Source organism: Myotis nattereri (genome assembly GCF_964212035.1).
Source record: "Myotis nattereri genome assembly, chromosome: 21".
Taxonomy (NCBI): Eukaryota; Metazoa; Chordata; class Mammalia; order Chiroptera; family Vespertilionidae; genus Myotis; species Myotis nattereri.
This window is the reverse complement of record NC_138097.1, coordinates 848,156-860,632: the sequence shown is the minus strand read 5'-3', so window position 1 is coordinate 860,632 and position 12,477 is coordinate 848,156. Positions and strand designations below refer to the sequence as shown.

Here is a 12,477-nt window from a genome sequence, read left to right as displayed (position 1 = left end):
GTTCGGGGCGGGTGTTGGAGCTGGAGTTGCTGACGGTCCGATGTGGAGACGGAGACAGGCCGAGTCAGGGCGGGGTGAGCAGACGAGAAGAGTGGGGGAGGGTGTGCAGGGAGGAGGGACCACAAACCTGAGTACCAGATCCCACACACACGTTCCAACGGGGCTCCTGGCACAGAGGGACCCCTGACCCAGGACACCTGTCACAGTGCGGGCACAGGTGTAGGCACAGGGCGGGCACAGGAGGGCACAGGGCGGGCACAGGGCAGGCACAGGGCGGGCACAGGGCAGGCACAGGTGCAGGCACAGGGCAGGCACAGGGCAGGCACAGGTGCGGGCACAGGGCGGGCACAGGGCGGGCACAGGTGCAGGCACAGGGCGGGCACAGGTGCAGGCACAGGGCGGGCACAGGGCGGGCACAGGTGTGGGCACAGGTGCAGGCACAGGGCGGGCACAGGGCGGGCACAGGGCGGGCACAGGTGCAGGCACAGGGCGGGCACAGGGCGGTCACAGGGCAGGGAGCACCTAGCTGCCCAAGCATGTGCCCTAAGAAGCTGACCGGGTCCTCCAGGGCCCCGGCGTGCAGTCCACTCTTTGTCCTCTCGGATTAGGGGCTAAGGTGACCTGCCTCCCTCCCTAATGTGCCGGGACCGCCCTGGCCAGGTTGCTCAGTGGATAGAGCCCCCGCCCTCGGACTGAAGGGTCTTGGGTTCTTTATCTCAGATTAGGAACCAGCTGTGTCCAGCGTCCCTCCCACACCGGCCTGAACCCACACGTTCACCGAGGTCAGACTCAGCTGAGCTAGAGCTGCATCGCCAGGCCCTCCCGTAATGAGCCCGTTTAGAGCCGAGACCTTAAAAACCAACATAGAAGAGGGTTCCTGGGGAAAGAAATACTAAGACCCTGAGAAGGAGTTGGCAGGAAACTTGTTCAGACTGTCGCTCAAAAATGACAAACCAGCCCCGGCCGGTGTGGCTCAGTGGATAGAGCGTCGCCTGCGGACTGAACGGTCCCGGGTTCCATTCCGGTCCAGGGCACATGCCCGGGTTGTGGGCTCCATCCCCAGTGGGGGGCGTGCAGGAGGCACCGATCCATGGCTCTCTCTCATCATGGATGTTTCTATAACTCTCTTTCCCTCTCCCTTCCTCTCTGACATCAGTAAAAATATTTTTTTAAAAAATGACAAAACTAGTTTCTGAAACCAAGTTTGCAAGCAAAGTTGGCTACGAACTCGTGCGTTCCACCTTCACGAATGGGCATCCCCCCCCCCAAAAAAAGTGAGTGAATGCTGCCACCCTGTGGACAGGGGCGGTATTGCAGGGAGAGGCGGGACTTGATTTGTTTCTCAGACTGGGACGCACCCAGCCAAGTTCCCTCCCAGCCCCGCCAGCACCTACAAAACTCACCCAGTGGGTTTGTCCCTGCGCCGGCGGCACTGCCCTGACCTCTGACAATAAGCCAAGCCCGAGCCAGGATTTAAAAAACAGCCAAAGCCCGGCCAGCGTGGCTCCGTGGCTGAGCGTCGACCCAGGAACCCAGAGGTCATGGGTTCGATTCCCGGTCAGGGCACAGGCCCGGGTTGCGGGCTCCATCCCCAGGGTGGGCCATGCAGGAGGCAGCCGATCCATGATGTTTTTCTCTCACCCGTGTTTCTATCTCTTTCTCCCTCTCCCTTCCTCTCTCTCTAAAAGTCAACTTAAACGTTATTTTTAAAAATAATAAGTTTAAAAACAGCCATATAAGAGAATTCAGTGGGGATGGAACCACAAGTATAGAAGCCCTCAGGAGGGGTGGGAAGGGAGAGGGAGAGAGAGAGAGAAACATCCATGATGAGAGAATAATGGACCAGCTGCCTCCTGCATGCCCCCCACTGGAGATCGAGCCTGCAACCTGGGCATGTGCCCCGACCGGGAATCGAACCCTGACCTTCTGGTTCATAGGTCGATGCTCAACCACTGAGCCACACCGGCTGGGCATGTGTCAGACTTTTAAATCCCAGCGGCCTGCGTCTTGGCTGTTCACCTCCATCTCCTTTTCTCTGACACAAGATCGCCCGCCTCCTGGGCTGTGGGAGATAACATGAGCTTGGGCCTCTCCCTGCCCAGCACGCTGGCTCCTTCCTGCTCCCGACCCCTTTGTGGGGGGCCCCGCTGGGAATTGGGGGTGCCAGGCTTTCTCCCCAGACCTGGCTGGGCCCGGCACCCCTCCCCCCCGGGGCGGCCGCCCGAGCTGCGTCCAACCGCGCCGCTCCCCGTCCGCCCCCCAGGATCATGCACGACGAGGTGAGCGAGACGGAGAACATCCGGAAGAACCTGGCCATCGAGCGCATGATCATCGAGGGCTGCGAGATCCTGCTGGACACCAGCCAGACCTTCGTCAGGCAAGGTGGGCCCTGCGCCAGCCCGGCCGGGGGCGGGGGACTCGGCCCCTCTGGCCGCTGTGGCTGCCGCGCCTGCCGGCCTGACTGCGGGTCCCCAGGGCTGGGGGAGTGACCGCGGGTCCCCGGGGCTGGGGGCAGTGACTGCGGGTCCCCAGGGCTGGGGGGAGTGACCGCGGGTCCCCGGGGCTGGGGGCAGTGACCGCGGGTCCCCAGGGCTGGGGGGAGTGACCGCGGGTCCCCGGGGCTGGGGGCAGTGACTGCGGGTCCCCGGGGCTGGGGGAGTGACCACAGGGTCCCCAGGGCTGGGGGCAGTGACCACAGGGTCCCCAGGGCTGGGGGAGTGACCACAGGGTCCCCAGGGCTGGGGGCAGTGACCGCGGGTCCCCGGGGCTGGGGGGAGTGACCGCGGGTCCCCGGGGCTGGGGGGAGTGACCGCGGGTCCCCGGGGCTGGGGGGAGTGACCGCGGGTCCCCGGGGCTGGGGGGAGTGACCGCGGGTCCCCGGGGCTGGGGGGAGTGACCGCGGGTCCCCGGGGCTGGGGGCAGTGACCGCGGGTCCCCGGGGCTGGGGGGCAGTGACCGCGGGTCCCCGGGGCTGGGGGGAGTGACCGCGGGTCCCCGGGGCTGGGGGGAGTGACCGCGGGTCCCCGGGGCTGGGGGGAGTGACCGCGGGTCCCCGGGGCTGGGGGCAGTGACCGCGGGTCCCCGGGGCTGGGGGGAGTGACCGCGGGTCCCCGGGGCTGGGGGGAGTGACCGCGGGTCCCCGGGGCTGGGGGCAGTGACCGCGGGTCCCCGGGGCTGGGGGGAGTGACCGCGGGTCCCCGGGGCTGGGGGGAGTGACCGCGGGTCCCCGGGGCTGGGGGAGTGACCGCGGGTCCCCGGGGCTGGGGGGAGTGACCACAGGGTCCCCAGGGCTGGGGGGAGTGACCGCGGGTCCCCGGGGCTGGGGGGAGTGACCGCGGGTCCCCAGGGCTGGGGGGAGATGCAAAGGTTCTGGCTCCGGTTTCCTTCTGTCCAGTGTGGGCACGGCTCTCGCAGGCGGCCTGGGTTGCCTGTTGCATGTCCCAGTGGACGGTTGTGACGTGTCCCTTTGGGGAGCGCGGGGGCAGAGGGTGAGGACAGACGTCTGGGCACTGCAGCGTCTGAGGGGGCGGGGAGGTCAATCCCTCCGTCCTGGCTCCTCATCTTCCCGTTTCTTTTCGTCCCCCTGGGCCACAGCCAGCCCCTCCCCCCGTCAGCCTCCTGCCAGCCAAGGCCCCCCCCACCACACCACCACCTCTGGCCGGGGGTCCGTGTCCTGAGGGCTCCGTGCCGCCCAGGCCTGGCCCTGGCCGGGAGGTCACGGGGTCCCCCACGGCGCCTCTCTATCCGCCCAGCCCTGTCCCCGTGCCTGGCCAGGACTGGGGTCCCCCTGATCCTAAGCTCAGTCCCACGCTCAACTCCCACGGTGCTCAGAGGCCAGGGCCACCCTGGAGACAGGGTCAGCCAGGGGTCAGTCAAGGGTCAGGGGTCAACCTGGAGATGGGTCATCCAGAGTTAGTCAAGGGTCAGCCAGGGGTCAGGGGTCAGGGATCAAACTGGAGAGGGGTCACCCAGGGGTCAGCCGGCCTCTCCCTCGGCCCACAGGCTCCCTCATCCAGGTGCCCATGTCCGAGAAGGGCAAGATCCCCCGGGGCCGCCTGGGGTCTCTGTCCCTGAGGAAGGAGGGCGAGCGGCAGTGCTTCCTGTTCTCCAAGCACCTGATCATCTGCACGCGCGGCTCCGGCGGGAAGCTGCACCTGACCAAGGTGAGGGGGGGGCGGGGCTGCACCTGACCAAGGTGAGGGGGCGGGGCCTGACCAAGGTGAGGGGGGGCGGGGCCTGACCAAGGTGAGGGGGCGGGGCCTGACCAAGGTGAGGGGGCGGGGCCTGACCAAGGTGAGGGCGGGGCTGCACCTGACCAAGGTGAGGGGGCGGGGCCTGACCAAGGTGAGGGGGGCGGGGCCTGACCAAGGTGAGGGGGCGGGGCCTGACCAAGGTGAGGGGGCGGGGCAGGGGCTGACCAAGGTGAGGGGGCGGGGCTGACCAAGGTGAGGGGGCGGGCTGCACCTGACCAAGGTGAGGGGGGCGGGTGGGGGCTGATCAAGGTGAGGGGGCGGGGCTGACCAAGGTGAGGGGGCGGGGCTGCACCTGACCAAGGTGAGGGGGGCAGGCGGGGGCTGACCAAGGTGAGGGGGGCGGGCGGGGCTGATCAAGGTGAGGGGGGGGCGGGGGCTGACCAAGGTGAGGGGGGGGCAGGGGCTGATCAAGGTGAGGGGAGGGGCGGGGGCTGACCAAGGTGAGGGGGGGGCGGGGGCTGATCAAGGTGAGGGGGGGCGGGGGCTGATCAAGGTGAGGGGGGGGCGGGCGGGGCTGATCAAGGTGAGGGGGGGCGGGGCTGACCAAGGTGAGGGGGGGGGCAGGGGCTGATCAAGGTGAGGGGGGGCGGGGGCTGATCAAGGTGAGGGGGCGGGCGGGGCTCCGGCGGGAAGCTGCACCTGACCAAGGTGAGGGGGTGGGCGGGGCGGGCGGGGCTGGGCTCTCGGCGTCACTGCCCGGACCTCGCACCCGGCACCTGGCCCCCCTGAGCCTCCCTCCGTGTGCGGGTCTGCACGGTGGGGGTGAGAAGCCCTCCGTCGGAAACCCCCGAATCCTCGATCCCCAGTGGGGGGTGTGCAGGAGGCGGCCATCCATGACTGTCTCTCGTCATGGATGTCTCTAAGAGAGAGAAACGTCAGTGGGTGAAACCAATAGAGACGCATGTTCTCAAGGCCACCGGGATAGGACACGCCGTGGCTGCTCACGGTCAGGCCGCCTCCCGACCCCTGGCCGCTCTCTTGCAGAACGGGGTGGTGTCCCTCATCGAGTGCACCCTGCTGGAGGACCCGGAGGGCACGGAGGAGGAAGGTCGGTGTGGGAGCTGCGCGTGCATGCACACGCGTGTGCGCACACACACGCACGCACACACGCACACACGCACGCACATACGCACACGCACATACACGCACACACACATACACACACACGCACGCACACACACACGCACATACACACACGCACATACACGCACACACACACGCACACACACATACACGCACGCACGCACGCACGCACACGCACGCACACATACACGCACAAACACAAACACGCACACATACACGCACACACACATACACACACGCACGCACACGCACACGCACACATACACGCACGCACACACGCACGCACACGCGCGCGCACACACACGCACGCACACACACACACATACACGCGCACACATACACGTGCACACACACGCACACGCACATACGCACATACGCACATACGCACACGCGCACACACGCACGCACACGCACATACACGCACACGCACACGCACATACGCACACGCGCACATACACGCACACGCACACACGCACACGCACACACGCACACGCACATACACGCACACTCACCCGAAGGCTGGGCGTGGTCCCCGGGGATGGGGGGGCAGGGGGAAGGGGGGCTGGCGGGCGGGGGGGCGACAGGAGGCGGCCAGAGGCCTGTGCCCGGGGGGGCAGAGCGTTAGGGGCCCGGCCCACGCTCACTGGGCTGACTGCGTGTTTTGCACCCGGAAGCCAAAGGGTCCGGCCAGGACATGGACCACCTGGACTTCAAGATCGGGGTGGAGCCCAAGGAGGCCCCGCCCTTCACCGTCATCCTGGTGGCCTCGTCCCGGCAGGAGAAGGCAGCCTGGACCAGTGACATCAGCCAGGTGAGCCCATGACCCGTTCCCCAGAGCCTGGGCCCCTCCAAGCCTCAGCCCTCCACCCCTGACCCCTCCACCCCTGACCCCTCCACTCCTGGCCCCTCCACCCCTGACCCCTCCACCCCTGACCCCTCCACCCCTGGCCCCTCCACCCCTGGGCCCTCCACCCCTGACCCCTCCACCCCTGGCCCCTCCACCCCTGGGCCCTCCACCCCTGACCCCTCCACCCCTGACCCCTCCACCCCTGGGCCCTCCAAGCCTCAGCCCTCCACTCCTGGCCCCTCCACCCCTGGCCCCTCCACCCCTGACCCCTCCACCCCTGACCCCTCCACCCCTGGCCCCTCCACCCCTGCACCCCTCCACCCCTGGGCCCTCCACCCCTGGCCCCTCCACCCCTGACCCCTCCACCCCTGCACCCTCCACCCCTGGCCCCTCCACCCCTGCACCCCTCCACCCCTGGGCCCTCCACCCCTGGCCCCTCCACCCCTGACCCCTCCACCCCTGGCCCCTCCACCCCTGACCCCTCCACCCCTGGCCCCTCCACCCCTGGGCCCTCCACCCCTGGGCCCTCCACCCCTGGACCCTCCACCCCTGCACCCTCCACCCCTGCACCCTCTACCCCTGACCCCTCCACCCCTGACACCTCCACCCCTGACCCCTCCACCCCTGGACCCTCCACCCCTGGGCCCTCCACCCCTGGGCCCTCCACCCCTGACACCTCCACCCCTGACCCCTCCACCCCTGGACCCTCCACCCCTGGGCCCTCCACCCCTGGGCCCTCCACCCCTGCACCCTCCACCCCTGCACCCTCTACCCCTGACCCCTCCACCCCTGACACCTCCACCCCTGACCCCTCCACCCCTGGACCCTCTACCCCTGACCCCTCCACCCCTGGGCCCTCCACCCCTGACCCCTCCACCCCTGGACCCTCCACCCCTGGCCCCCCCACCCCTGGGCCCTCCACCCCGGCCCCTCCACCCCTGGACCCTCCACCCCTGGGCCCCTCCTCGCCTGGCCCCTCCACCCCTGACCCCTCCACCCCTGGGCCCTCCACCCCTGCACCCTCCACCCCTGCACCCTCTACCCCTGACCCCTCCACCCCTGACACCTCCACCCCTGGACCCTCCACCCCGGCCCCTCCACCCCTGGACCCTCCACCCCTGACCCCTCCACCCCTGGACCCTCCACCCCGGCCCCTCCACCCCTGGACCCTCCACCCCTGGGCCCCTCCTCGCCTGGCCCCTCCACCCCTGGCCCCTCCACCCCTGACCCCTCCACCCCTGGCCCTTCCACCCCTGGCCCCTCCTCGCCTGGCCCCCCACACCTGAGCCCCCCACGCCTGGATGGTTCCGATGGACAAGGCTTGTGTCCTCCGGGCCGGCCGTCCATTCCCTGGGCCGCCCGCCAAGCCGGGTCTGGGAAGCCCTGCCTCTGGGTCAGCCGCCCTGTGATGCATGTCGGGGCTGCGCTGGAGCCGGGCTGGGGAGGGTCCGGGAGTGCGGGCTGCAAAACTGGGGGGCGGGGGGCCCCAGCCTTGACCTCCCACTGCACCGCCTGTCTGCTGCACCCCAGTGACGTCCCCACTGCCACCACATGCATCCTGAAACCAGAGGATTCTGGGATAGGACCCAATACAGCCCCCCTCCCCCACACCCACATCCCCAGCCAAGGAGGAACCCTCTCCGGGCAGAAACGTGTGGGCTTGGGGCAGAGGACAATGAGAGGGGAAAGGTCTCACACACACACACACCAAGATGTAGCTTTTCTTTGGTTCGAGTGGGTACTTCCCATTCAAAGCAGACCTTGCAAACAGCCAGCCTCGGTTTGTCCCCATTTTGCAGGTAGACAAACTGAGGCTCAGGGAGGCCAGGGGAACCCCCACAAGGTCCCTGAGCAGGGGCCTGGCTTCTGACCAACATTCGTGGGTGGCTATGCATCCACCCTGCCCCTGCCCAATGCACGGGGCCCTCGGGGGCCGGGCACCTGTGTCGCTGGGCGGAGCCCCCGCTGGGCCGGTCCCGGGATGGGGACGGCGGCTCTGACACGGGGCCCCCTGTGCTTCCAGTGCGTGGACAACATCCGGTGCAACGGCCTCATGATGAACGCCTTCGAGGAGAATTCCAAGGTCACGGTGCCACAGATGATCAAGTGAGTGCCCCTGGCCCCCTGGGCCGGCCGTGCTGGCTCTGACACCCGGCTTTTGTCTCTTGGGTATTTGTCTGTTTTGAGTTTATATCTATTTGGGGTTTTTTAAATTCTTATTTAAAAGAATTTTATTGATTTGAGAGAGAGAAGGGGGGGTGGAGAGAGAAACACCCGTGTGTGGTCTCACTGATTGATGGATGCGTTCGTTGCTTGATTCTTGTCTGTGCCCTGACCGGGGACCGAACCCGCAAGCTTGGAGCACGGGGACGACACTCTAACCCACTGAGCCACGCGGTCAGGGCTAGTTCATGCCTGTTTGGAAGACGGCTCTGGCTCACTGGGTTTTTGCCTGAGGCTGTTTAAAATATGACAGTGGAGCCTGGCTGGTGTGGCTCAGTGGTTGAGTGTCAACCTAGGAACCAGGAGGTCACGGTTCGATTCCCGGTCAGGGCACATGCCCAGGTTGCGGGCTCCATCCCCAGTGTGGGATATGCATATTCTCTCTCATCATTTTTTTAAGTATATACAGTGGGGCCTTGACTTACGAGTGTCCTGACTAACGAGTTTTTCGAGATATGAGCCGTCTCTCAGCCGACTCTTTGCTTTGGGTTGTGAGCTAAAATTCGGGTTATGAGCCAGCTTCAGATACCCCACTGCTAGTTGGCGCAGCGAACGTCACAGTGAACGCCACAACATCGGCCCAGCATCACGTGTCTCACTCGTTCACTGTTGATTTGACATACGAGTAATCTGAGTTACGAGCTCCGTCACGGAACGAATTAAACTCGTAAGTGAAGGCCCCACTGTATATCCTATATAATAAAAGCCTAATATGCAAATTGACCAAATGGTGGAAAGACCAGCAGAATGACCAGTCGCTATGACACGCACTGACCACCAGGGGGCAGGAGCTCAGCACAGGAGCTGCCCCCAGCCCGCAGGCCCCAGGCCAGCCAAGGTGGGTGCCAGCAGGGCCCCCCCCCCGCATCACCCTGCCGGTCGTCCCACACATTGGTCCTGATCACTGGCCAGGCCTAGGGACCCTACCTGTGCACAAATTTTGTGCACTGGGCCTCTAGAGTGTGTGTGTGTGTGTGTGTGTGTGTGTGTGTGTGTGTGTGTTTTGTTTGTTTTTGTTTTGTTTTTTTAAAGGAAATAGCAATTGTGTTTTTTTTTAAATATATATTTTATTGATTTTTTACAGAGAGGAAGGGAGAGAGATAGAGAGTTAGAAACATCGATGAGAGAGAAACACCGATCAGCTGCCTCCTGCACACCCCCCACTGGGGATGTGCCCGCAACCCAGGTACATGCCCTTGACCGGAATCTAACCCAGGACTCTTCAGTCTGCAGGCCGACGCTCTATCCACTGAGCCACACTGGTTAGGGCGATAAAAACACTTTAAAAAAAACATAATAACAGTGGCCGGTTGCTAAGAGTATCGTTGCCAAAAAAATAAAATAAGTCGCAGCCCCTTCTTCCTCTTGGTGTCCTCCTCCCAAAGCCCTCCTTGTTCCACGAGCAGCCTGTCTGTCCGTCCGCCCGCCCTGGCTGTCAGTGCATCGGGAGACAGCGATGCCCGGTGGCGAGCGCCCCCCTCCACCTCCCCCCGGCCCCGTGTGACCCGGTGCCCCCCCCCGCCCCCGCAGGTCGGACGCCTCGCTGTACTGTGACGACGTGGACATCCGCTTCAGCAAGACCATGAACTCCTGCAAGGTGCTGCAGATCCGCTACGCCAGCGTGGGCCGGCTGCTGGAGCGGCTCACCGACCTGCGCTTCCTCAGCATCGACTTCCTCAACACCTTCCTGCACTCCTACCGCGTCTTCACCTCCGCCGCCGTGGTCCTGGACAAGCTCGTGGCCATCTACCGCCGGCCCATCAGCGCCATCCCCGCCAGGTGGGCGCCCGGAGCGGCCGGCCGTGGCCTGAGCCCTGAGCCGGGGAGGCGGGCACCCCCAGAACCGAGCCGTGGCCTGAGCCGGGGAGGCGGGCACCCCCAGAACCGAGCCGTGGCCTGAGCCGGGGAGGCGGGCACCCCCAGAGCAGAGCCGTGGCCTGAGCGGGGGAGGCGGGCACCCCCAGAGCAGAGCCGAGTGACGGGGGGGGGGGCTGACCTCTTCCCTCGGGCTCCCGGGTGGGGTCCGCTGCAGGTGGACACCTGCTCTGTCCTCCACGCTCTCACCTCTCAGCCCCTCCATGAAGCTGGGCCCACCCCTCTCCAAGGGTCAGAGTTCACACCTTCCCCATTTAAGAAAGAAAAAGCCTGGCCCAGCCGGCCTGGCTCAGGGGCTGAGCGTCGACCTGTGAGCCAGGAGGTCAGGGTTCGATTCCCGGTCGGGGCACAGGCCTGGGTTGCGGGCTCGATCCCCAGGTTGTGGGGTGCAGGAGGCAGCCGGTCCATGGTTGTCTGTCATCAGTGATGTTTCTCTCTCTCCCCCTCCCTTCCTCTCGGAAATCAATACAAATATTTAAAGAAAGAAAAAGGAAGGGATGGAGGGAAGGAGACGGGAACGTATTCCTGCTCTCTGAGCCCGCATCCTGCTCTGAGGAGAAGTGGGGTCCCTATGGGCACAGCACGGGGCGGCAGGCCTGAGCCTGTGACGTGCCCCCGAGGCCCACAGAGGAGTCCGTGGCTGAGGGGGCGCCTGCACCCGGAGCCCTGGTCTCGCTGACCCGCGGGTGCCCGGCCGTCCGAGGCTGGGGGACAGTGTGGGCGCTGTGCTCCCCGTCCCCCCAGGCACGACATGGGGCTGGAGCTGGGCCCCCGGCTGTCGGGGGCAGGCCTCCTGCACGACCCCACCTGCCAGGGCCCCCCAGGACCCCCACCTGCGCCCACTGTCCACCGGCTCGGGCCCCACGGGCGGCTCTGACCTCGGCACCAGCCCCCCAGGGGCCCCGAGAGCAGGAGAGACCCCGTCCAGGATGGGCACGTGCCCGGGGGCCCAGCAGGCATGGGGGACCCCGACCCTCAGCCTGGGCCACGCCGACCCTCCCCCCCCCCCGCAGGTCCCTGGAGCTCCTGTTTGCCAGCGGCCAGAACAACAAGCTGCTGTACGGGGACCCCCCCAAGTCCCCGCGAGCCACCCGCAAGTTCTCCTCGCCGCCCCCGCTGTCGCTCACCACCAAGACGGCCTCGCCCAGCCGCCGGCGCAAGCTGTCCCTCAACATCCCCATCATCACGGGCGGCAAGGCCCTGGACCTGGCCGCGCTCGGCTGCGGCTCCAACGGCTACTCCCCCGTCTACTCGGCCGTGGCGCCCCTCGGCAAGGCCGCGCTGGACACCGGCAAGCTGTGCATGTCCGGCGGCTTCGCCAGCAAGATCGCCGACGAGGCCGAGCCCGCCGCCGAGAAGCCGGACGAGCCCTCGGCCCCCGGCAAGCAGAGTGAGTGGCACGTGGGGCCCCGGCTCCGCTCCGGGGGGGGGCCCTCTGAGTCCCTGGGGTGTCGTCTCCACAGGGGACGCATCCGGGGCCAGGCCACAGTCACCACCAGACTGGTCCCGCCCCCCAGACTGTGTGTGCATGTGCTTGTATGTACATGTGCCCACGTGCACGCATACTTGTGTGTGTGCTCGTGCATGTGTTTGTTGTGTGTGTGCATGTATGTGCACGTGTGCATATACAGTGGTGTGTTTGTATGTTGGTGTGTTTTGTGTGTGCACGCACGTCCATGTTTGCATGCATGCTTGTGTGCTTTGTATGTGCATGTGTGTATACAGTTGTGTGCATGCATGTGTTTGTGTATATGTTGGTGTGCTTTGTGTGCATGTGTGTTCGTGTCTGTGTGCTTGTGTCTACACGTGTGTACATGTGCACGTGGACGTGTGCTTTACATGTGCACACATGTATATGTCGGTGTGTTTGTGTTTGTGTGTTGGTGTGCTTTGTGTTCATGTGTGTTCATGTTTGCGTGTGTTCCTGTGTGTTGTGTGTGTGTTTGCATATGTGTGCACACACATGTTGGACTCCGTATTCTGAAGAGAAGGCGGGCGTCCCGTGAGCTCTCTAACACGTCCAGGTGCAACCCCACTCGCTCTGTAGTCGGGGAAACTGAGGGCCGGAGAGGCCCTTTCTGAGCACCCCCCCCCACGCGGGAGCCGATCTCTCCGTGTACCCCGCCAGCTTCCCCCACAGTGCCTGCCCACAAGTCTCCCCGGATCGGGGAGCCTGTGAGTTCCTGGCCAGGCCCC

The 12,477-nt window shown here is 65.7% G+C and overlaps 1 protein-coding gene across 1 annotated transcript in view; it reads left to right on the top strand.

Annotated features, from left to right (window-relative positions):
• The window catches only part of RASGRF1 (Ras protein specific guanine nucleotide releasing factor 1), a 55,259-nt gene that overhangs the window by 27,308 nt on the left and 15,474 nt on the right, over positions 1-12,477 (top strand). Inside the window, exons 9-15 of the mRNA XM_081114915.1 lie at positions 2,264-2,382; positions 4,003-4,163; positions 5,238-5,301; positions 6,011-6,147; positions 8,207-8,289; positions 9,937-10,185; positions 11,295-11,671. Coding sequence (XP_080971041.1) covers positions 2,264-2,382; positions 4,003-4,163; positions 5,238-5,301; positions 6,011-6,147; positions 8,207-8,289; positions 9,937-10,185; positions 11,295-11,671 — 1,190 coding nt within the window. The remainder of the gene's footprint in view (positions 1-2,263; positions 2,383-4,002; positions 4,164-5,237; positions 5,302-6,010; positions 6,148-8,206; positions 8,290-9,936; positions 10,186-11,294; positions 11,672-12,477) is intronic.